Genomic DNA, 23,428 nt, shown 5'->3' on the forward strand with positions numbered 1-23,428 from the left:
CTTTCGCGATTACTAAATGATCCTGTAACGAAGCGCACTGCTCTCTGTTGGATCTTCTCTATCTCTTCTATCAACCCTATCTGGTACGGATCCCACGCTGGTGAGCAATATTCAAGCAGTGGGCGAACAAGCGTACTGTAACCTACTTCCTTTGTTTTCGAATTGCATTTCCTTAGGATTCTTCCAAAGAAACTCAGTCTGGCATCCGCTTTACCGATGATCAATTTTATATTATCATTCCGTTTTAAATCACTCCTAATACCTACGCCCAGATAATTCACAGAATTAACTGCTTCCAGTTGCTGACCTGCTATATTGTAGCTAAATGATGATGAATCTTTCTTTCTGTGTATTGGCAGCACATTACACTTGTCTACATTGAAATTCAATTGCCATTCCCTGCACCATGTGTCAATTCATTGCAGATCCCCCTGCATTTCCGTACAATTTTCCATTGTTACAACCTCTCGATATACCACAGCATCATCCACATAAAGCCTCAGTGAACTTCCGATGTTACCCACAAGGTCATTTATGTATAGTGTGAATAGCAACAGTCCTATGACACTCCCCTGCGGCACACCTGAAATCACTCTTATTTCGGAAGACTTCTCTCCATTGAGAATGGCATTTCCACAATTGAAAGAATTTGTAATGAGCTGCAGCAAATTGTACCCGATCCTTATAATCTTTTGTGAGGGCGGAAACTAAATCTTCAAAAACTAGCAACTCCAGCCTGCTAGTGAGTCAGTAAACTGCTGTGCCAGCCATTGACAAGAAATGAGGTTTCACAGTACCTTGCTCCTGATGTGTAATACAATGAGTGCCAAACTGAACATAGTACTCGTTCCTCTCCTTGTGCTCGTCATTGAAAGCTCAGAACGGTGGAATACACAGCGGCGGTGCCATAGATGTGGCTAGCTGTTGTGGCAGAGTTGATGTAGCAATAGCTTCTGCATTAATGGCTGCTGAACTGCTGTCATCAACTGTGATATTTGGCGTTTCTGAAACTGAATAAACTACATTAGATCAAAGCCAGCAACAACCGGAGGCATAGGTGCAGGTGGTGTAGGAGGCAGGTAGAGGCCATTTTGTTAGAGGAGTTCCACAACAAAGTAATTATACACAAATAGTGAAAGCATTGCAGCTTGTCTGCAATAAAGAAAACCATTATTAGTAACGCGCCTCTGAACAAAAAGAGAGAAATTAATGACAGAGCAGCATAGAGCGAAGGCAGTGCTGGTTCTGGAATCCTCATTGCCGGATGTTATGTCAGCTACTGTGGGATTCAGCATGGACACAAATAAGAAAGGAGAGAAATTGTGATGGTTGATAGCAGGAATCCAAAATCTTCTGTACAAGACATTTTCAAATTAATTAAAAACTTCATTTCTATTTAAGGAAGAAGTAATACTTCCTGTGTTTCATGGGCCTTCTACATGCAATTACATTGACAATATAGTACACAGGCTAAGTAATGGCTTACTCAGTACTGATGCTCTCAAATTGTGCGACTGAACTGTGGTGACCAGCGATGGGCAGCTAGTTAAGTCAGTGTTGACAGGTGGGACTGTACTCTGTCTTCCTGGAGGTGTGGTGGTGGCTGCTCTTTCCATTGGCATGTGGCTCAGCACCTTGTCAGCATCATGTTCCACGGTGCACACTGGTTAATGTGCAGTTGATGCTTTAGGACTGCACAGATATGATAGTCAAACTGTCATATCTAATAAAATATTTTGGATTCCATAGGAATACCCACAGTCAGTGCTGTCTAGTTTATTTTTGTGCGCTCATAGAATTTTTTGTAGAGGTTTTTGCAGATGTTACTTTTATTTTTAGTTGATTTCCAGCACATCTTCTTAGTGTTATGGATGAGGCAACGTGCGTACAATACAGGCAACTCTTCCACTGGTCTTTCACCAAAATGTCCTCTGCATTGTCCTTGATGTAAGAACAACTCCATCTCCAAGCTAAAATTAGTAATATCTCTTACAGTAAATAGCTGTCTGTATTTTCACAAATGTAAATGACTGTTGTTGTCTGATAAATTTCATTGTAGTCATGTAGAAATTAAAGCAGGCAATAAACATAAGCAATTTGAGATAATTAAGGAAGCAACAGCACTTTTTTTTTTAAAAAAAAGAGCTTACTATATTAAATATAGCTTGACTAAGCACAAATAGTTCGTAGCAGTTTAGTGACAGTTATTTATTCTTTCACTTTCTAACTGTTGCTAATTTTTGTCAGTGTATGTATTGATGTGTTTTACATTCATGAAGCATCTGCTTTATGGAGCTTAGTGAATGAATGGATGGATGAATGAACAATAGATAGAATGAGCTCATCCATTCGTGTTTTGCTGTATTTATTTCATAGTATCTTAAAAAAGAGATCGTTACAATGTTGTACATGAATGAGCCAAAGAAGGATAGCTATTTTTGCAAAAATGTCACTCTTATTCTGCTATCTATTTACCCAACATAAAATGTGATACTTGTTTAAGATCTTCTGCCATCTCCTGAGACTGGCTTACTAATTTACAAGTTTTCAATGATTGTGTGTGTGTGTGTGTGTGTGTGTGAGAGAGAGAGAGAGAGAGAGAGAGAGAGAGAGAGAGAGAGAGAGAGAGAGAGAGAGAGATTTGCTGTGCTGTGTCATTTTTTCTGTCTTTAAAAATATTTTATTTCATTTTATACGTTTGAACAAATTCACATTATTGTATGCATGGATGCTGGTAAGTAGATTTTTAGTCCCAAAGTGCCAACAAAGATAGGTGATGCAGCAGATGAAGATTGTCATTTCTTTGCATGGGTCCTTCCAATCATTGCTGTAACTTTTCACTCCAATGAAACCTTGTGTGTATGAAGAATAATACACACAGTATGCTTTGCTATCTTTCTGAAACTACCTTATGCAAAATTTGGAGAGGAAACTGAAAAAGTTAGATCAAGGTAACAGCATACCATATTTTAATTGCATCAATTCCCAGTTGTGAGGCGTTTAAAATGAAACAGTTGCCCTAGGCAGCAAGTTATTTGAAACAAACAGATGTCACCAAAGGCATGAATACATACATCAGCATGTAAAATACAGTTACAAAGCCAAAAATGCCAGTCTGTAAACCAGTTCATAACAAATCATAGCATGGTCACAGTCAGTCTGATTAACATACATAAAAATGTCCAGGTTGTGCAGAGATCATTGTCCACAGGGCAATCTGGTGGATAGCTTGAGTAAGCATTGGGATGAGCAATGGACACCATGTGACATGCTCAGGCTCTGACTGCAGCTCTTAACTGTTGCATGATGGCTCAAGAGATGTCCACTGTATGTGTGTTATCTATCCTGTTTTGATCAGTGATGTGTTGTTATCTGGTGATAAATTGCCCACAGCTGTGATATATCGATGTCACTGTGTAGCTCAGTGTTTAAGGTTGGAAGTGACCTAGATGGTGCCTTCTAGGTTAAGGGGAGAGGGGGGGCAGGACTGGGAAAGACAGATTGGTTATCTTGAAGTCCTACAGAGGCTGTGAAGATGGAGTTACATTGTGTATGTTATCTGCCTGCTCAAGGGAGCCTTGAAGCATCATGGTGTAGCAATCAACACCTGTCTTTCCACAAAGCAGGCCTTTTCTTCTGCATCTTTCCACGCAAATGCTCAAGGACATATTTGTAGTATACCTGGTTAATTTTCTGTCCTCCAGGGGTAAATTCTTGATGAACAATACTGGTAGAATAAAAAAAAAATCACCAACATTGTCTTCACCTTCGACCGACTTTGCGTGCTTTTTTTGGTTGTGGTAAACCTGGAGTCTTCCACTGCGAAGACTGCACTTTGGTTTCAGGGTCATATCCATATATCCATGATTTGTCCCCTGTAATTACCCTATTTAACAAATAGGGATCATTTTTAGTAAGATTACTCAGTTCTTGGTACACTTCAAGTTGGTATTGTCTCTGGTCTCTTGACTACACTTTTGGAATGAATTTTGTGGACACTCGATGCCTGTTCAGATCTTCAGTTAAAATTGACTGAACTGCATAGAAACTTAAATTAAGTTAATCAGCAATCTCCCTAATTGTAAGCCTACGATCAGAGCACACTAAGTCGCGAACTTTCACAACATTTTCATTTGTTTTTTACGTGGAAGGATGGCCAGACTATGGTTCATTTTCAGATGATTCAGAGCCATTTTTAAATCTGTTGAACCAGACAAAAACATTTGACTGGCTTATACGATTATCTCCAAAAGCTGTTTTTAATAGTTCATAAGTCTCAGAAGCTGATTTTCTAGTTTTAAAACAAAATTTCACAAAAAGTCGTTTTCCGACAGACTGACTCCGGCAACAAGCCCTAACAGACCCACACTCAGCCAGCTGACACAACAAATTGAATAAAGGAAATGCAGTTTCGTGCCGGATGGCGTTCAAGGACAAGGCAATGACTCACTCCCCACCCTCCATGTACCTGCTCGCCAAACCAGTAAGCAGTAGCGGATACATTCTTAAAACTTTCCAATCAAACCTCGTGTGGCTACAATTGGTATGCTGTTGCATACCCTGCCTGGTGAGTCTTTTTACATGAGATGGACTAAGAGGCTGCCACAATAGCAGGTGTCCAAGGCCTACACTCTTAAGCTGGGCTAGAAATGTGTGAATATAGTGTGCATGGTTGTCTTGCTTTGAAGTGGAGTATTGTTGGAGCAATTTTTGCGGCCAGCAGCCAAGCAAGATGTCTGCAGGGCTTTTCCTGTTGATGGTGTCATCCTGTAAATACTAAGAATTATGTTAGGGCTGCCTCTGCAGAGGCCCCTCTCATTGCTTTTGTCATTTGATGTTTAAATGTGCAAACTATCATCTCCACCTCACTGTTGCTATGTAGGTGGAAATGTGTTGAAGTGACAACTGAGAGTCACTTCTATTACAAAAATTGCTATATTGTTTTTTTAAATTGCGATCAATCTTCTGTTGCCCTCACAGTGTTCTTTGTAGTGGTGGGTGACATTGGAACTATGTACAGGAATTTGGCTGTTCATCCACCATCATTAACCACATAGGCTTCTTGAAAGGCCTATCAAAATCCATGTAGATATGATTGCATAGTTGGCCAAGATAAGAATGGGACATGTGGGGCCTGTTGTTACTGCTCATTGCACTTTTGACGGTGATGGAGTGTTGTCTCAATATTATCTGTGAGATTTGATCAATAGGCATGTTTTCTGGCCAGTGTCTTTGTTCTTGTCAATTCCAAGTACCTTCTGTGTAACATTGCTGGTAACACATTGGCATTTGTGGTCATTGGCTAAATGGAATCTTGTGCTGTATAAATAGATGTGAAATTGTTTAGGCAAAATTATAGCTGAAGCCTCCTTTACAGTTTGAAAATAATTACTTTGAACTGTCAGTAATGTGTTAGATGTACATGAGATTGGTTGTTCAGATCGGTCTCTGTTTCTGCGTGCCATCACTGCTCTGAGAGTACCGAGCGAGGTGGCGCAGTGGTCAGCACACTGGACTTGCATTCGGGAGGACGACGGTTCAATCCCGAGTTCGGCCATCCTGATTTAGGTTTTCCGTGATTTCTCTAAATCGCTTCAGGTAAATTCCGGGATGGTTCCTTAGAATGGGCACGGCCGATTTCCTTCCCCATCCTTCCCTAATCTGAGCTTGTGCTCCGTCTCTAATGACCTCGTTGTCGACGAGACGTTAAACAGTAATCTCCTCCTCCTCCTCCTGCTCTGAGAGTTTACTGCAGGGCATACTTCACTGCTGCTAATGTCCTGGTGTATAAGTGGAACATAATGTCCTAATCTTAGTTTTCTGTAAATGATTCAAATGCTTTTCTCATATCTCTCACCATACAAATGCAACTCCATTGTGGTGTACCAAGTTTAAGGGATGTATTATGTAGGCAGTTTTTCGAATAAATTTGTCGTCATAATTTATTTTACCCAAAAAAAAAAAAGCCATTAGCTCTGTTACGGCCTCCCAACACAGCAGTATATTGCTTTCAGCTATGTGCTTTTCTGTGGGTTTCATGTCCATTCCTCTAAAAGTGTAACACAAGTACTCTTCTTCTTCTTCTTCTTCTTCTTCTTTAAAAGACTTGTAATGTTGCAGGTTCCTTTTCACTATGTCACACTTCAGTCAGCTGAATACTGCATGCAAGTCCTTTCAGTGTTCTGCTTTTGATGTTCCTGTGAAAAATGTAATTAAATAAGTAATTCATATGGCAAGGAATGTTCACTGTGAGCTGCTCCAATTGTTTTTGGAAAATAGCTGGCACACTCACTATTCCAGACGGAAGTTGTAAATATCAGTGAGGCTAAAAGGCGTGTTTGTCATCAAGATGTTTTGTGATTCAATGTTCAGTGGTCATTGCAAATAGAAATCTGCTAAATATTAGAAAAGTGGTTCTCACTAGCTATTTTTTCTTGTAATTCCTCTGACTAAGGAATAGAATAACACTCTACTAGGAACTGTGAATTGGCTGTAACTTTAAAGAGTTTACAGTCACAGTGTTGTATTTGGTTTTTTGATGCATTCTATAGTTGTTTATATTTATAAGTGAAATATCACTAAGATTCTGGTGTCACACTAATTCCTCCTTGATTACCACTTTGACCCAAATTGCCACTGGCCATCTCCTGCAGAGCTTAGGTGTTGCTGCTGGTTTCAAGGTAGTATTGGCTTTGAAAGTTTTCATATACGTGAGATTGTGGTCAAATAACTCTTTAAATTCTTCGCATATGTTTCCTAACTCAATGAAAGGAAAATTTTGTTCCACCATCTCAGTTCCATCTTGTGCAGTGAACCAGTGAATACTGAATGCAGTGAGACCATTCCTTTGTGCGATCACTAGAATGAGATTGTTTGGGACCACTTTGTTGTAACTTACTTGTATTCTGAACATACTCATAATTTGTTTCTTCATTTGCTGTTTAATGTCAACTTATGACCATCATATCGTGGACCTATTATATACAATATTTCCATGTTGACTGAAATTACTGATGCGCTGGTATCTGTTTGGAAAGAAACCAAGTGATTAGTCATACAAAAGTCTCCTGGCACCTGATGATGTATATTGTCTCTGTGGTAAAATCAGGCTTCTACTGTGTTTACTTCCAATGTGGCAGCTTCACTTGTGTACATCCGTACTGTCTTTTGGTTACAAACATGTATTAAGTGATGCAATATTCTGCAGTACTGGCAGGCTTTGTTAGGAAAATGGCACTGCTTACATTTGTACCCAGTAAAGCACTGTGGCCAGGAAGGAATCTGCTGTACAGAGCAGTTTATTGGCTGCAGTGCTCACTGTTTGGATGTGGAATTACTGTTCAATTCTGAAGTGGTCCTACCATGTAACGGAAATGTTCCTGTTGCGAGTCAGCTGCTGTCTAATGTGCTGGATGACTGTGACATGCTATGCACTCAGTGCACCAGTGTTATTTCCAGTTTATATTACATCTGAACATTGGCTCCCTGGGTGAGCTCAAATGTTTAGTAAATTTGGAATTTGTGATCTAGTGAAGGGTGCTGTAATTTTAAGTTCTCACATTGAACCTTCTTATGTCCTGCACATTCCACAATTTCTAACATTGTCGATATGTAAAGGCACATTTATGCCCAGATTCTCTGCAAGTCTGTTACTCAAACCTCATAAGAGTGATTATCGCTTTTGCACAGTCAGTGAAAACATAACCTTACTACCATAGTCGGTGTTTGCTGACGAAAGTACATTGCTAGTAAATCACATATTTCCACAAATGACAAAATGTCTGATTCTGTCGTGGGAACCAGCTTACATTGTTCTGGTTCAGACCATGACATGAAAAAGAAAAAAGGCTGTTGGATAGAGCTTGTTCTCGCCCCCCCCCCCCCTCCCCCCCTGTCTTCCAACTGATTTGATGCAGCCCACCACAAATGCTTCTCCTGGGCCAACCACTTCATCTCAGAGTAGCACTTGCAACCTGTGTCCTCAGCTATATACTGATTGTATTCCAATCTCTGTCTTCCTCTACATTTTTCACCCTCTACAGCTCCCTGTAGTACCATGGAAGTTATTCTGTGGTGTCTTGACAGATGCCCCGTCTTCCAGTGTTTTCCATATATTCCCTTCCTCACTGATTCGCCGGACAACCACCTCATTCCTTACCTTATTAGGCCACCTAATTTCCAACATTCTTCTGTGTCACCACATCTCAAATACTTCAATTCTCTTCTTTTCTAGTTTTCACACAGTCTGTGTTTCTGTACCATACAGTGCTGTGCTTCAGTCATACATTCTCAGATATTTCTCTCTCAAATTAAGACCTTTGATATTAGTAGACTTATCTTGACTTGAAATGCTCTTTTCGCCAGTGCTAGTCTGCCTTATATGTCAGTCATAGGTTATTTTGCTGCCTAGGTAGCAGAATTCCTTCACTTCATCTACTTCTTGATCACCAATCCCAATGTTAAGTTTCTCGCTTTTCTCATTTCAGCTATTTCTCATTACTTTTGTCTTACTCTCAATCCATATTCTGTAATCACTGAGCTCTTCATTCCATTCAGCAATCCTGTGATTCTTCTTCACTTTCACAGAGGATAGCAATATCATCAGTGAATTTTTTCATTGATGTCCTTTCACTTTGAGTTTTAAATACACTCCTGAACCTTTCTTTTATTTCCATCATTGCTTCTTCAATGTATAGATTGAACAGTAGGAACGAAAGATTGCATTGCTGTCCTATGCCCATTTTAATCCAAGCACTTTGTTCTTGGTCTTCCACTCTTATTGTTACCTCTTAGCTCTTGCACGTATTGTATATTTCCCAGCTTTTTGTAAAACATACCCCCAATTTTCTCAGAATTTCGAACACTTTGCACCATTTTACATTATCAAATGCTTTTTTCAGTTCTAGAAATCCTATAAACGTGTCTTGATTTTTCTTTAATCTTGCTTCCATTATTAACCACAATGACAGAATTGCTTCTCTGGTGCCTTTACCATTCGTATTTATTTCATTCCTAACTGACTTATGTTTCTGAATTTCCCTGAACATTTATGTATTTCCTTCTTTCCTTGATCAACTGAAGAATTTCTTCTGTTGCCCATGATTTCATCACAGTTACCTTCTTTGTACCGATATTCTTCTTTCCAACTTCTGTAATTGCCCTTTTTAGAGATATCCATTCCTTTTCAACTGAACTGCCTACTGAGTTATTGCTTATTGCAGTATCTGTAGCCTCAGTGAACTTCAAGTGTATCTCCTCATTCCATAGTACTTCTTTGATCTTTGATTCTTCTTAACTATTCTCTTAAACTTCAGTGTATTCTTCATCATTACTAAATTGTGATCTGAGTTTATATCGCTCCTGGGTACACCTAACAATCCAGTATCTGATTTCGGAATCTCTGTCTTACCATGATGTAACCTAACTGAAATATTCCTGTATCTTCTGGCCTTACCTCATCTTGCTATGGTTCTTGAACAGGATATTCTCTATTAATTCTCCATTAATAGCTGAAATTAATTGCAGAACTCAATTAGTCTTTCTCCTCTCTCATTCCTACAACCAAGCCCATATTTCCCATAACCCTCTCTTCTACTCTTTTCCCCACAAGCACATTCCAGTCCTCCTTGACTACCAGATTTTCATCTCCCTTTATGTACTGAATTACCCGTTCAATGTCCTCATATACTTTCCCTGTCTGTCTATCTTTGGCTTGTGATGGCATGCATACCCGAACTATCGTTATCGGTGTTGGTTTGCTGTCGGTGAAAATACCCCTGTCACTGAACTGTCCACTCTACCTTCCTATTGATAGCAAATCCTACTCCCGTTATACTTTTTTCTGCTGCTGTTGATATTACCCTATGCTCATTTGACTAGAAATCCTTGTCTTCTTTTCATTTCACTTCACTGATCCTCACAATATCTAGATTGAGCTTTAGCATTTCCCCTTTTAGATTTTCTATCTTCCCTACCATGCTAAGATGTCTGACATTCCATGCCTCAACTCGTAGAACACTATCCTTCCGTTGGTTAGTCAGTCTTTTTCTCTTAGTCACCTCCCCCTTGGCAGTGCCCTCCTGGAGATCCGAATGCAATACTAGTGTGGAATCTTTTCGATTACAGCCCTCATGTCCTGTGGATACACATTATGCATCTTCAATAGTGCTTTCCATTGACTTCTGCGTCCTCATGTCGTTGATTGTAGCTGATTCTTCTGCCTCTAGGGCCTGTTTTCCACCCCGAGGGCAAAAGAGTGTTCTGAACCTCTGCCCTCTTTGACAAGGCCATTGGCAGACTGAAGGTGACTTATGCTGGAAGTCTTGAGCTACCATTGCTGAAGACTCTTATTCAAAGAGACCTTCCCCAGCAGCATGCCAATCTCTGGCATGATATCAGTATCACTATATATTCACCATAAAAAAGCTTCAGTGATGTGTAAATTAACATTTGATGTTTTATTTATTACCTTATATTTTTCGTATTGCATTTCGCTTAGAACTTTAAAGAAAGCAAGAAAAGGAAAAAAAAAAAAAAAAAAAAAAAAAACACTCTGTTTTTACAGGTATTAGAGATGTCCGAGTCTGATGCTCTCACACACTTCCGTTCCAAGTTTGATGAGGCACTGTGTAATTCGTGGAAGACATCACTGAACTGGGCAACACATAACATGTCAAAAAACAATACCCAGTGAGGTGCTGAAGTGAAAGTTGCTGAGTCTCCATAATGTCTCTTCACAGATGGTTCTTTGTGATATTCTTCCAGGGCTCAAGCAGTTAACAGAACTAAAGAATTTTATTTCTGCAATAACTAGAAAAATGTGTGTGTGTGTGTGTGTGTGTGTGTGTGTGTGTGTGTGTGTGTGAAGGGATGGAAGGAGACCGGGAATGGAGACAGAAATACTCAATGATTTTTAGAGGGTTTCAAGTTCACTATTTAGTCTAAGTGTGGAGTGGCTTCCAGTACACCAAATAGGAATCATCATGTATTGTTTGTTTGTTTTTAAAAATTGCTTGAAATATTTGTGTCATCTGTTACCAGTGCACAGACCCAGACTAGTGTTTTCAGTATGCTTCTACTCAGTATTTATTAAACAGCACTCATATCTTGAGCATGTTATATTTTAGTTCTTAATTATGCGCTGTGCCTGATAATTTTCTAGTTCACCACATTTTGGTATTTGTTCTGCAATACAAATGTGAGTACAATGTTGTAAATATTTGGATGTGTATATTGAAAGTTGTATGTATATAGAGTACTCATGAATGTCTGAGTAGGCTTGTTAAAAGTAAGTTTTATGTATGTATACGAAGCAGAGTAATATTTTGTTACACCTGAAACCTAACTATTTTATTAAGTTGTTGATGTTGCTCCATAAGTTTTAGTCAGGAAATTAAATAGGCCCTTGAACATTATGAAATTATTTCTTACATTTTTGCATTTGTTTTATTTGCATCAGGAGATCATGCGCCTGAACTGTTTTCATCTTGTTCATTGATTATTGAGGAAGTTTGTTGACGAGTGTTTTAAAAGTCACAAACCATTGTTCATGAAAGTGAGAGTGACATAATGCAGTATGTATGAATCATTATGATAAAGCAAAGTCCTACGCAGTGAACTACATTCTGTTACTTTTCCCTTATTCAAAAGAAGTGATAAAAAAAGAGACCTGACACAGTTCTCGTGCTAAAGAACTTGGTACCAAGAAAAATTGTTTACGGTTTGTAACTACTACCACCACCACTACTCCTACTCCTACTCCTACTCCTACTCCTACTCCTTCTTCTTCTTCTTCTTCTTTTTCTTCTTCTTCTTCTTTATGTTTCATATTCTGTATTTCTTTGTTTTCATTAATTTGTTTTGGCTGATTTGTTGTTTCGTTAAAACTTTTTACATCCTGTGAAACATGAAAAAGACATAGCAATGCCTCTTACATATGTTGCGAAAAAGATGTATGGCATTATTTGTGATATCTTTGTAGCCTGTCACATTGGTTTTGCTCAATAATTCCCATAAAGAAACACTTAATTCCTGTTTTTATCTAACAAACAATGTAAAATCCAGAATGGAATGTAACAGTATTATGGAAAGGAAAGTTGTTACGCACCATATAGCGGCAATGCTGAGCCGCAGGTAGGCACAACAAGAAGTCTGTTACAATATAAGCTTTCTGCCATCAAGGCCTTTGTCGAAAATAGATGACACAAACACACAAAAATGTGTGTGTGTGTGTGTGTGTGTGTGTGTGTGTGTGTGTGTGTGTGTGTGTGTGTCAGAGTTTTTGTTGTGCCTTTTTGCGACTCAGCATCTATGCTATATGGTGAGTAGCAGCTTTCTTTTCCATAATACTGTTTTTATCTATTCTGTTTAAGGGTTATGTAACTTATGCAGCATCACAGAAAAAAGCCAGTTTCTTCATTGATAGCAAGTATTGTGTAATTGGGTTGCAAGTGGACAGATGACTTTTATGCCAGCACACAGTGTTGCTAACAGGCGCTGAAAGTTGATTGAATCTACTAACTATCCTGATGTACTTATCTTACTGTGCCCTGAACTGAAATTGCGTGCTGTATCCATCTATATTAACTATAATTCATGTTCCCCTGCGAGCATTGGATTTAATAATGCCGTCAGTTGCCTGGAAATCATATCTACTTTTTTCCTTTCATATTAGAATAGTTGTTATTTGAAGATACATAACTTTTTCAAAAATGTCAATGCAGTGATCATTATGATGAAGCATTGTTTAATGTGGGTACAGCAGTGTACCTTATTAATCAATGCCAATTTATGTAATTAAACAAATAATTCTACTGTTTATCCCATGCATGTAAGTTGATTATTTATGAAGTAAGTCACTGAATGATGCGAAACTAAAGGACATAATGGGTAATGTAAATAGTCTGCTTTGAGATCAGCTCTGCTTCAAGCAGCTTTTGTTTTTGTCTCAGATATGTCAAAAATATATAAGGAGGCTGGCTTAAAGGTCAAAATATTCGATTGCAAGTTGAGCTTAACATTATCTTAAAGCCTTAACTACATTTCTGGCTGTTATATGAAATTTGTAATCGTATGCAAGTACTTTTTACAGTTGTTTATCAAAGGTTTGCTTTGGCTTAATTTGCCAGATTTGACTATTATCAATTCATTTTTTTCATAAAATGAGATGTAGTGTTGTACTTCCAGTAGAGATATTCATTAAAATCTCAACATGCCAAAAATAATTTCTTTAGAACCACTGGAACTTACATGACTATCATCATTGTGAATTCTTTTCAAATTTTTCGTGGTAGTTATAGGTCTCACCCTCAGCTGAATCTTCAGATGTAATGAGTTAATATTAAATGTTGCCTTTTATTCAGTAGAGAAGAAACAGTGAATGCTATTTCTGGAAGTACATGTCATTTATCTGAACACACATTTCATGCAGAATATATTCCACAGAAGAGAAAAAGGATTCTTTTCTTGACTGCAGATGAGCTAATCTCAAAACACCTTGCACCCTGTGTTACAACAGTTATTAAATGTACCTGTCTTTACACTTTGTCATAATAATACCTAGTGATCTTGTTCAGAATTAGAAAATAAGCCATAAAATGCATGTCAATGCATAATTCAAGCATGACAACTGTGTAAACAAATCAGTTTTAAACTGTTAAGCAGTGTTTGCCAGTTTTTGTCTTTAAAAAATTTAATTTATGAAGCTAAATCTGAAAGTAGCTTCTTTTTTTATGTTTTTTGTACAACTGTGATATATCATTGATTATCTTGTTTTATGTGTGCTTTTCGTAGCTCATCACTCAAAAATTTTATATATTACTAAAATTTTTATTTTGTGTTTAAGGGTTTTACTATCTCATTTATATGTAGCAAAATTTATAAATCATATCTGTGATTTTAAGTTCTGTTTCATAGTTTTATAATTATTACTGCCATTAAAAATATGTAAGGAAAGGTATATTCATAAGAAGAAGATCAGATTTTGGCTATTTCATAATTTGCCAGGAAATGATTTCTCACCTCATTTTTTTTTCATACAGCTGTAATAATCCTTTTAAAGATAGAGACCTTTCCTTAGTGCACAAAAGTGAAATACGTACGCAGTATGGTTCTGAAATAGAGTTCTGGTGGAAGAGTTTTTTTTTAGTCATGTTTACTAGTTTATAGTTGGACAGGAGGACATTTGTAGAAAGTTTGTGCTCACTTTTGCTCCCTTGACACTTAATTACTTTTTTAAAAGTATGGAGGTGGAAATGTCTTATTGTACAAAGAGAGAGAGAGAGAGAGAGAGAGAGGGAATTGGGAGGGGGGGGGGGGGGGGGATGATGATGATGAGCTTTGATGTAAATAAATCTTGTTAATGCAATTTCATTTTGAAGAACTATTGGTATGTTTAATGCATTGTAGTACATACAGACATAATAAAAGTCTACTCTTATGATTGCAATTTCATGATGCATTCAACAGTTATAACTTGCTCAGATCATTCACTGTTACACATTATTATATCACTAACAAAGTACCTGCCCACCATGTGGGTTCAGAAAAGTGTCTTGGTTGCCTAGGCAGTCTCAATCTTTAAACTAGAAGTAATGTATTGTTTAAAAGCAAATTCTCCCATTACGGAGCAACAGTTAGTGCAACTTCACATCAAATTCAGATTGTATACCAATAAAAAAAATATTTTGTATACTATGTATATGAATGACATGACCCATATTTTACATGAGACCTAGAAAGTAAACTTTCAAGCTATGGTCTATCACGACCTGAATGAGAGGAAGTAACAATACAAACTTCTTAAGTCATCTGTTGTGTGCTTTGGCCAAATTATCGCACACATTGTGCATGATAATTTGGGAATATGTCTTTTATTTCTTGGCTATCTGAAGTTACATACTTGCTGTATGACAAATGGCATACTGTAATTTTTTTAAAATATACTTTGTATGGTGACTATAATTTGTTTAGTTTTCTGATCTCATGTTTCACAGTTCATCTTCTTGTTGAAAATGTACAGGAGGTTATCGTGATCTTATAGTAATGTCTTTTCAGTTTCTCATACTCTTCCCCCCCCTCACACACACACACACACACACACACACACACACACACACACACACACACAACTTTTAAACATTTCTCCCACTGTAGGTGTGGTGGTGTGGCAGTCAGCTACTAACTTTGCTCTCTTGCTTTCTGGACATCTCAACTCATTTAACATTTCCTATAGCATGGCATTGTTCACACAGATTAATTTCAGCATTCTTATCCTGACCAGGTAAATTGCCACACTCTTAAGACTTTAAATTATTTTAATGGATAAACTTGTTATGGCTATGACTGTTCCCACCTCTGCATCCTATGTGGCTGTGTCCTCAACCCATTCCCCACTTCCTTTAATTATCATATTTGCTTTTTGTGTTTTATACTACTATTTTTAATTAATGCTTGTTGAAAAATCTGCTATAATTTTTTGTCCTGGAAAGGAACTTTCTGGCAATAATTACTCAATAAATTGCACAGAATTAAGAGAGATCCACCATGTATGAAAATGATGAAATGAAATGCTTCATGGCAAGGGCCTCCCATCAAGTAGAACGGTCGCCTGGTGGAATTCTGTTCAGTTGATACCACTTTGACCACTTGTGCGTCAATAAGGATGGCATAATGTTGAAGACAACACAACAATCGGTCCCCGAGCGGAGAAAAGTTCTGACCCAACTGGGAATCAAACTTGGGCACCTCACATGGCATTATGCCGTGCTGACCACTCAGCTTTGGAGATGGACCTTGTTAATGATGAAACACTCAGGTTTCAAGTCGAATTGTTAAGATACTGCAACCTGTTGAGGAGTATCATTCTCATCATCTTGTGGCAAAGGCAATGAGTATGGCATTCGTCAGAATGTCAAAGTATCCTAACACTGCTACCAGCGTGGAAACCAAGAACTTTTCATCAGGAGTATAAACAGTGAAAGTGTACATTCTTGCTAATGTTCTACCTGCACTGAATGTTTCCTCACACACTCATTTCAGATTTCTATATTATAAAATTATTTATCTCATATTTCATTTTTGTTGTAGCTGTTTATTTCCTTTTCTTTTGGCTCTTCATAAATTGTTATCTGCTAAATGGATCTCAGTTTGTGTAGCTGCAGACCTTTTTATCTTTTTCCATTCTGCAAGCCAATATTGATAATTGGCCTCCGATTCCTTAACAATTCACCCCTTTCAAATCCTTTCAGATACTGCTATTATCAGTTATCAGCCATTGTTCCACATTGATAAGGCTGTCATTCAGGTATTCATGTTAATTTCTGTGAGTTGAATTGATGCTTCCCTTCATCACATATTGGTTGTCTTAAAGACAAAAGTAATACTGTGTTATACGCTGATGAATTAGAATGATCACTTGCTTTAAAGAGAATTGTTGTTTGAAGCAAATTCTTATTCTGTTGTGGTATGTTCATTGACTATGAATTAGTAGTAAGTTATTACCTACATGAAAACAATCATTCATTAAGAATTTGCAGGGTAACTTTTATTTAGTTTTGGACACGCAAATCAGAAAGTCCACCTGTCTATATGAAATTACTAAAAACACATCATCATAAAAAACAGCAAAAAAAGAAGGCTTCAAGCCAGAGTGATTAAAAATAACAGAACTTCAGAAAAAAATCAGGGTATAGTGATTCACTGTTGCTCATTGCACTCCTAAATTGGTTGGTTTTTTATCTGACATTAAACAAAAGTTAATTGTATGATACATTCAATAGCTCAGAAATAGTGTTTGCACTGTACTGCGTATGAGTGACTTACAGCATATTTCATAATGCTGTGAGGGACTGATTTTCGTCTCTGTTGTTGCCTATGAAAGTCTGGGTGATTTACATCCTTATTGAAATATCTGGAGGGAATTAAGGATGACACCCTTATTTTGTCTTCATTTTTGACCAGTACCTGTGATATAAGATGAAAAGTTTTTGGTTATCACACCATCACACATTTGATAGATGATCAGGAAGTTGTTACAGATGGTTGTAACAGACACCAATCTTTTGAACAGCTTTTAAGTTTTCTCCCCTGTTACCAATTCTCAATCCTTTAGTTTTGTACTGTTTCACATTTTGTGTTTTTATATTTCTGGATATAGAAAAATATTTTCATTACTTTGTGAAGAGCTCATTCTTTCTGTTTACAGTTTTCATTAGTAAATTTCACATAATCACTCTGAACTTTCACTCAGTAGTCTTGTGAAGGCATGCGAACAATGTTTGTGACTTGCTTCATTTTTAGATCTCTTCTGGCTTTCAGAGGGACCTTGCTGTGAAGGAGTACTGTGTTTTTTCTTTTAGATAATATATTGCACTTGAGTGCATATTTGATACTTCATTTTAAATATGTAAGCTTGCTGGTGTGCTGTGATACATTGTGCAGAACTTGTCTAAAATGTATTTAATTTGTTGTTTAAAAATACTAGTGTAAAATGTGTTATCAGTCATTGTCTTTGTGCTATACTGAATTAAGAGGAAATAGTCCAATTATATCATGTAACTTTAAGAATACTGCTAGTTATTCTGTATATTCATTTATTGAACAAATCATTGTTATAATTTGAGTGCTTTGTCAACAGTGTTACATTCATATGTGAATTACATGGTGCTATTGTATTGAAGTATTTTAGAATGTAATGAGCATGAATGAATTCATAGTGAATATAAAAATGCCACACTTTTCTCGTGAAGTGTGAAATATTTTTGCAAATAACAATTTCTAAGAAAGGACACTGCATCTCACATAGTAGTGTTGTATGCTGTTATGGGAGGTAATAGTTAAATGTTAACAGCTCCCATAATGATGATTATACCTTTAAATATTTTTTTATTTGTCACAGAGATTATTATATTAAAGTGCATATAAAACCATATGTCAGTGTGCAGAATGTTACATAGATGACTTTCATTTTGTGTACAGTATGAGGCATAGTGTAAACTGTTAACATGATCTCTTAGGCTCTTTAATGTTTGTATATTGCTGAGTGTGTTTTGTACAGACTAATCATCATGTCATAGGTATTTCGTGATATACTTTGAGTAATGTGGGCATAAGCATCTTGTCAAAATATGGATCATCACTGAGTTCAATATGACAATCTTTATATTTACAGTAAAATTTGTAATATACATACATTATTACCATTGTTGTTTATACTACTACTGATTTGTGTGCCAATTTGAAGTGTGTTGTTTTGTATTTTAAAAGAAACTGTTGGAGTCTTGAGTGTCTTAAAAATTTGTAAAATATCTCTTTGGATATATGCTGCATAATAAGTGTATTTGTCATGGCTGTAAGGTATAAGAACAAACGAAGGCTTTGAATCTGTCTTATGCTTAAGTTTGATTGAAACTCTTTATAATGGGTCCACTTCTTTCATGACTCACCAGTGCCATTTTGTCACTCTGTTGCTGTTTAGCTTTGTTGCCACATTTTTAACTACCTGTTGTTTTAAATGGTATATTTTGTAGTGTGCCTGTGTAAAGATTATTTATTTATAGCTGCATTCCAGAAGATTAATTAAAGTGCTAGTAAACATTACAGAACAAAATTGAGAACATAGTACCCAATGTATGGCATCCATGCATGTACTGTTCAGATATGTTAAAAATTATGTTTCAGTGAATGTTTTAAATAGTGTGTTTTCATGTTTTTAATTTTTCTCTGGCACATAAAGAAGCTGACACATTGCCAGAGTTCTTGCACAAACAGTATTAACTTGCAGATGTGCAGAGAAGACTGGAAACTAATAATTTTATGTTTAGGAAGGAGACAGCCCTGAACTCTGATAAAAAAGAAAAAAAGTTGATGAATTTCTCCAGCCAGCAGTTACTAAATTAACACATTTGTCACTTTTTGTGACTACATTATTTCTGTATTATGATGAACAAATATCAGGGCTCTGTTTTATATGAAATAAAGTTATCAGTTTCACAATGGACTGCTGGAGTCATTTTCTGATATTTTTTGGTGTCCCTTTTTAAAACAGTTACAGTTATTTGGAAAGAAATAATTGCTTGTAGAACCTTCACAAAAAAAAAAAATCAGAACAAAGACAGTGAACCATAGTAGCATAAAATGTGTATGTGTGTTGTAAAACAACCCTCTTCTCATCGCTCATTGGTCTGTTCCTGGTTTTAGTGAAATATTAGTTATAGATATTGGGCAGTTTATTATTTTTTAAATTACTGACCCCAAATTGTATGTATGGGTTAGCATAGTTTGAGAACACACATTTGTTGCATAAAAGTATGCAGGGATAAGACATGTGTAGTATATTTCAATTTTGATCATTATGAATTGTCAATTTCATTTACATTGCTTACAGAGACATCACAGGAAAGCAAATTATGAGTGTCATTGTGTAATCTGGTTTTGTTTACAGTCCATGGGATGAAGTGTATCCTCATATGTTACTAACAAAATTGTAAAGTTCTCGAACATCATAGCATTTTATTAATTTCATATTCCAACTCGAGGATGCACTCGCCTATCCTGGTCTGGAGGACCTATAATTTAATGTGAAAACTGAATCACATTTAAACTTGATAGTAGCATTGTGAAACCAAAATCAATCTCAAGTGTAAATAATGGAAGCTGTTTTGTTTTATCAGTATTGGTGTAAAGTCGTTGAATAATTTGTCCATGTCTCTTATTGTGTGAATGGAAATCTATCATTTTAGTTTGAAAGTATGCATATAATGAGTATTTGGAGGCTGATGGTTTAATTCCCTGTTCACCACGTAGTTGACAAGTACATGAGAAGAATTAAGTTGTTGTTGAAGCATGAAAAACCAACAAGCAAAATAGTCAACAAAAAGTGATCTCTGCCTTACCTAGTTTCTTGAAACTTCAGTCTACGTGTATTCAGTTTGAAGATGTGGTTAAATGCACCTATAGCACAAATCACATAAAAAACTTAACATTCTGGTAAACACTTCAAGTTATCCAAGAAAGTATCAGTTGGTCAGTTAATACATACTGTGTACAGAACATCAACACCACATTGCATATCAAGATATGGACAAAGCAGTTGCTGAATGGCACCTCACAGTCAAGCATGTACTTGCGTTTGACAAGACAAAAACCCATTGTCTGTGCATTATCCTATTAGGATTCTATATCAAGATCATAGTATGCCCCAAAAACTTCAATTGCTACATCAGTCATGCCTTCATGGAATCTGAAAGTGAGTGCTTGAGCGGAGAGACTTTCCAATTTGATCAGTGTCACTACCAGCATTCTTCTATCATTGTAATCTCTAGAAGCGTGTCTAAATTCCTTGGCCTTTGATGTCACCATGACTTAATTTGGTGGACTCTTACATACAAAATACCAGCACAGCATAAGTTATAATAGTTGACTCCTAATGGTGACAGTGGAACAAATTTATCCAAGAACGCCACAATGAAAAATTTTTCCCTGTATTGTGCAAATGTGGGATTCTGTGGCCATTGTCATCTTCAGTAAATCATTTCTGGGAATGTGAGCCTGTTGTCAAGTTTTATAAACCATTGTTTTGGCCACAGTTGCAAATGGCATTCATCAAGGTGAAATATTTACTATGAAGCTAGCACTGCATTTATATCTTACGTAGGGTAGTTTCATCATGCTCATAGAATCAGTTTGCTGAGAACATAATTGACTGTTTTTGATCCAGTGGCAGAAATGTAAAAACGGGGACTCCCAATGTTTATTGACGCAGTCACATACCCAGAATCTCTTTATTGAAGTTTCTTCCCAAATTATTTTCCTTGATGAACCTGAAACACTGCCTTTGAAATCCTCACGTCTGATGATTGCTTTGGAATTACTGTCATATTGTGAAGGCTTTTTGCATATATTTTCTGTAGTCAGACAAAATGTAAGAAGTTCTGGAGTAAACATGATTTTATATAATACTAGCCTAAGTTTGCAATTGCTACTCTGAAGTGAAAAGGTTTATAGGAAAGGAATTTGTGGTGGACAACATCAAACCAGTTAGAAGACCGTTGAAAAAGCTTATGTTTATTGAAAGAAGGATACTGCATATTCTGTACAAACTTAACTTTGAAGCCCACATTCTATATACAGTACTTGCTATCTCTCTTAATCTTCAGCTCCCTGGCCCTATCAGCTGCTAATGAGTCGAAATGACCAAGACATCCCATTACAGAGTAATGATGATGAAGGAATCATTTCTGCTTCTGCACCAAACAGATGTTTCAATTCCACTTCTACATCACTTTCACACCTATCATGGATATCATCATTGGACTGGAACAGGCTATGTGGCATCTCTTACAGGACATCACTGATGGGGTCAGCCTTGATACAAGTCACATAGTAACAACGGACAAATGTCCCAACTTGAAAATCAATACAACAATGAGAGTGAGGCTCCTTGTCTTGCATAAAGATGAAGGTATAGTTGTGCTACAGGAGCTGACAAGGGAAAGACCCTATTGTTACAGAGTATTGTAGTTTCATTTCAACCTATCATCAGCACTGTTGGTTCTCCCACCTATGAGCCAGCCAAATATCTACCCAATCATTGCCACCCACAGTAAATCACTGTGAAGATTAAAAATTATCAAATATTGAGACATTAAATTAATTGTCTCTAAGAAACAAAACCATATAATGGAAAATGCCAAATAGAATACAAAGAATATTGAAAGGATAGATCGCTAATCATCCAAAGAGGAGGCACTGAGTAGCACACAGGCAGAATGATAAGGACTGCTAAATATTATTTAGCTATCAGAATAAATCCATCAGACATAGAAGAAAACAAAACTCGCACACAAATCAAACATACATGGCCTCTGTCACCTCCAGGTGCTGAGGCCCAACTATGGCTGCATGTGAGGTGAGTAGCAATCTTTGCTGAGGTGAGTAACAGGGCACAGAAGAAGAAGGGAGGGGGTGGGATCGTGGGGTATGGAGAGGTGAATATGCTAGAGCTGCCTGGGAGTGTGAAGAGACATATTGGAAACGGGATAGTGAGCTGCTAGATACAACATTGAATGGCTGTGCTCAAGGCAGGTGGACCCAAAAATGGAGAGGAGAGAAAGTTCGAGTTTTGGAGGTCTGAAAGTTAACAGAGGATGATTTGGGGGAAGGCTGGGGGGGGGGGGGGGGGGGGGCAATAGTGTTGAATCACAGTTAAATAAAGGAGTAAATTGCAACAGGCATGGCTCAGTATTGGTGTGAGTTGAGTTTGATTGTTAGGGTTAGTTGAGAAAAAATGTTTCCACTGTAGGTACCAGGAGAAGAAGAGAGAGTTTTTAACAAGCCCAGTGTGATTGAATTTAGGAGACAGACAAAAGGCAAAGCTTTAGGAAAGAAGTAATACTTCTATGAAACTGAGGATTCTGGAGGGATGATTCATGACTGTGTTCCAGACCTGTTTAGGCTCTGGGTTCAGTAGGGTGGCAGGCACGTGTTTCTGAGGGTGTGGTAAATGTATGTCTACAAGGTAGGGTTTAGTGATTATGAGGGGCTGAGGGCCTGGTTGTTTGGTAGCTTTTGCAGTATGGTGGATAGTGGTAGTCCAAGATGAGAATATGAAGTGAACACTTTGGACAGTTTTTTTGAGATGGCAGTGTGCATGTTGCTTTAATTCATGAAGGCAAGGGTTTCAACCTGGGAGATACGATATAGAAATTTGGGATTGCAGAGCAGAAGGATTTTACAGATGGGAGCAGAGGTAGTGTTCTTGTGAGTCAGTACTACCCCGGACTGGAGCGACTGAAGGATTTTGACTACCACTAACCTGAAATGAGAAATATACTTCTATCGTCCTCCCCATACCTCCCACAGTGACATTCTGTTGCCCACCCAACCTGTGCAATATCCTTGTCTGTCTCTTTTCCACACTTGCACCCAACCTCTTGCCCCCATAGGTCACATCAATGCAGTAGACCTAAATACAAGCCCTGTCTCATATATCCTCCCACTACCAACCATTCTGGTCCTGTCACAGGCATCTCTAAATCTGTCAAAGGCAAGATCACATGTGAAAGCAACCAACCATGTGATCTATCAACCATTGTGCTGCATTTTGTGTGGGAGTGACAACTAACAAGTTATCTGGCTTTGTGAATGACCACCACCAAACTGTGGCCAAGGGGTAACTGGGCTGTCCAGTTGCTGAATGTGCCACCCAACACAGTTTTCTTGACTTCAATGACTGAATGATTGCTTCATAGCCTTTTCCATCTGGATTCATCTCAACAACACCAGGCTTTCTGAACTGCACGGGTGGGAACTTTCCCTGCAATATATACTCTGTTCCCATAACCCTCCTAGCCTCAACGTTTGCTAGTCCGTGTCCTCCATCTGCCTCTCCCCTTCCCTGATCCCACTCCAACTCTACACATGCCTTCTA

At 37.5% G+C, this 23,428-nt stretch overlaps 1 protein-coding gene across 3 annotated transcripts in view; it reads left to right on the forward strand.

Moving 5' to 3' along the window:
* The window catches only part of LOC126354098 (phosphatidylinositol 4,5-bisphosphate 3-kinase catalytic subunit delta isoform), a 203,085-nt gene extending 184,088 nt beyond the window's left edge, over window positions 1-18,997 (forward strand). For all 3 annotated transcript variants that reach the window (XM_050003486.1, XM_050003487.1, XM_050003485.1), the window contains one exon: window positions 10,565-18,997. In XM_050003486.1, coding sequence (XP_049859443.1) covers window positions 10,565-10,693 — 129 coding nt within the window. In that variant the 3' untranslated portion in view covers window positions 10,694-18,997. The remainder of the gene's footprint in view (window positions 1-10,564) is intronic.
* Window positions 18,998-23,428: the final 4,431 nt, after the last annotated feature.

Source organism: Schistocerca gregaria, chromosome 3 (assembly GCF_023897955.1).
Source record: "Schistocerca gregaria isolate iqSchGreg1 chromosome 3, iqSchGreg1.2, whole genome shotgun sequence".
NCBI classification, from domain to species: Eukaryota; Metazoa; Arthropoda; class Insecta; order Orthoptera; family Acrididae; genus Schistocerca; species Schistocerca gregaria.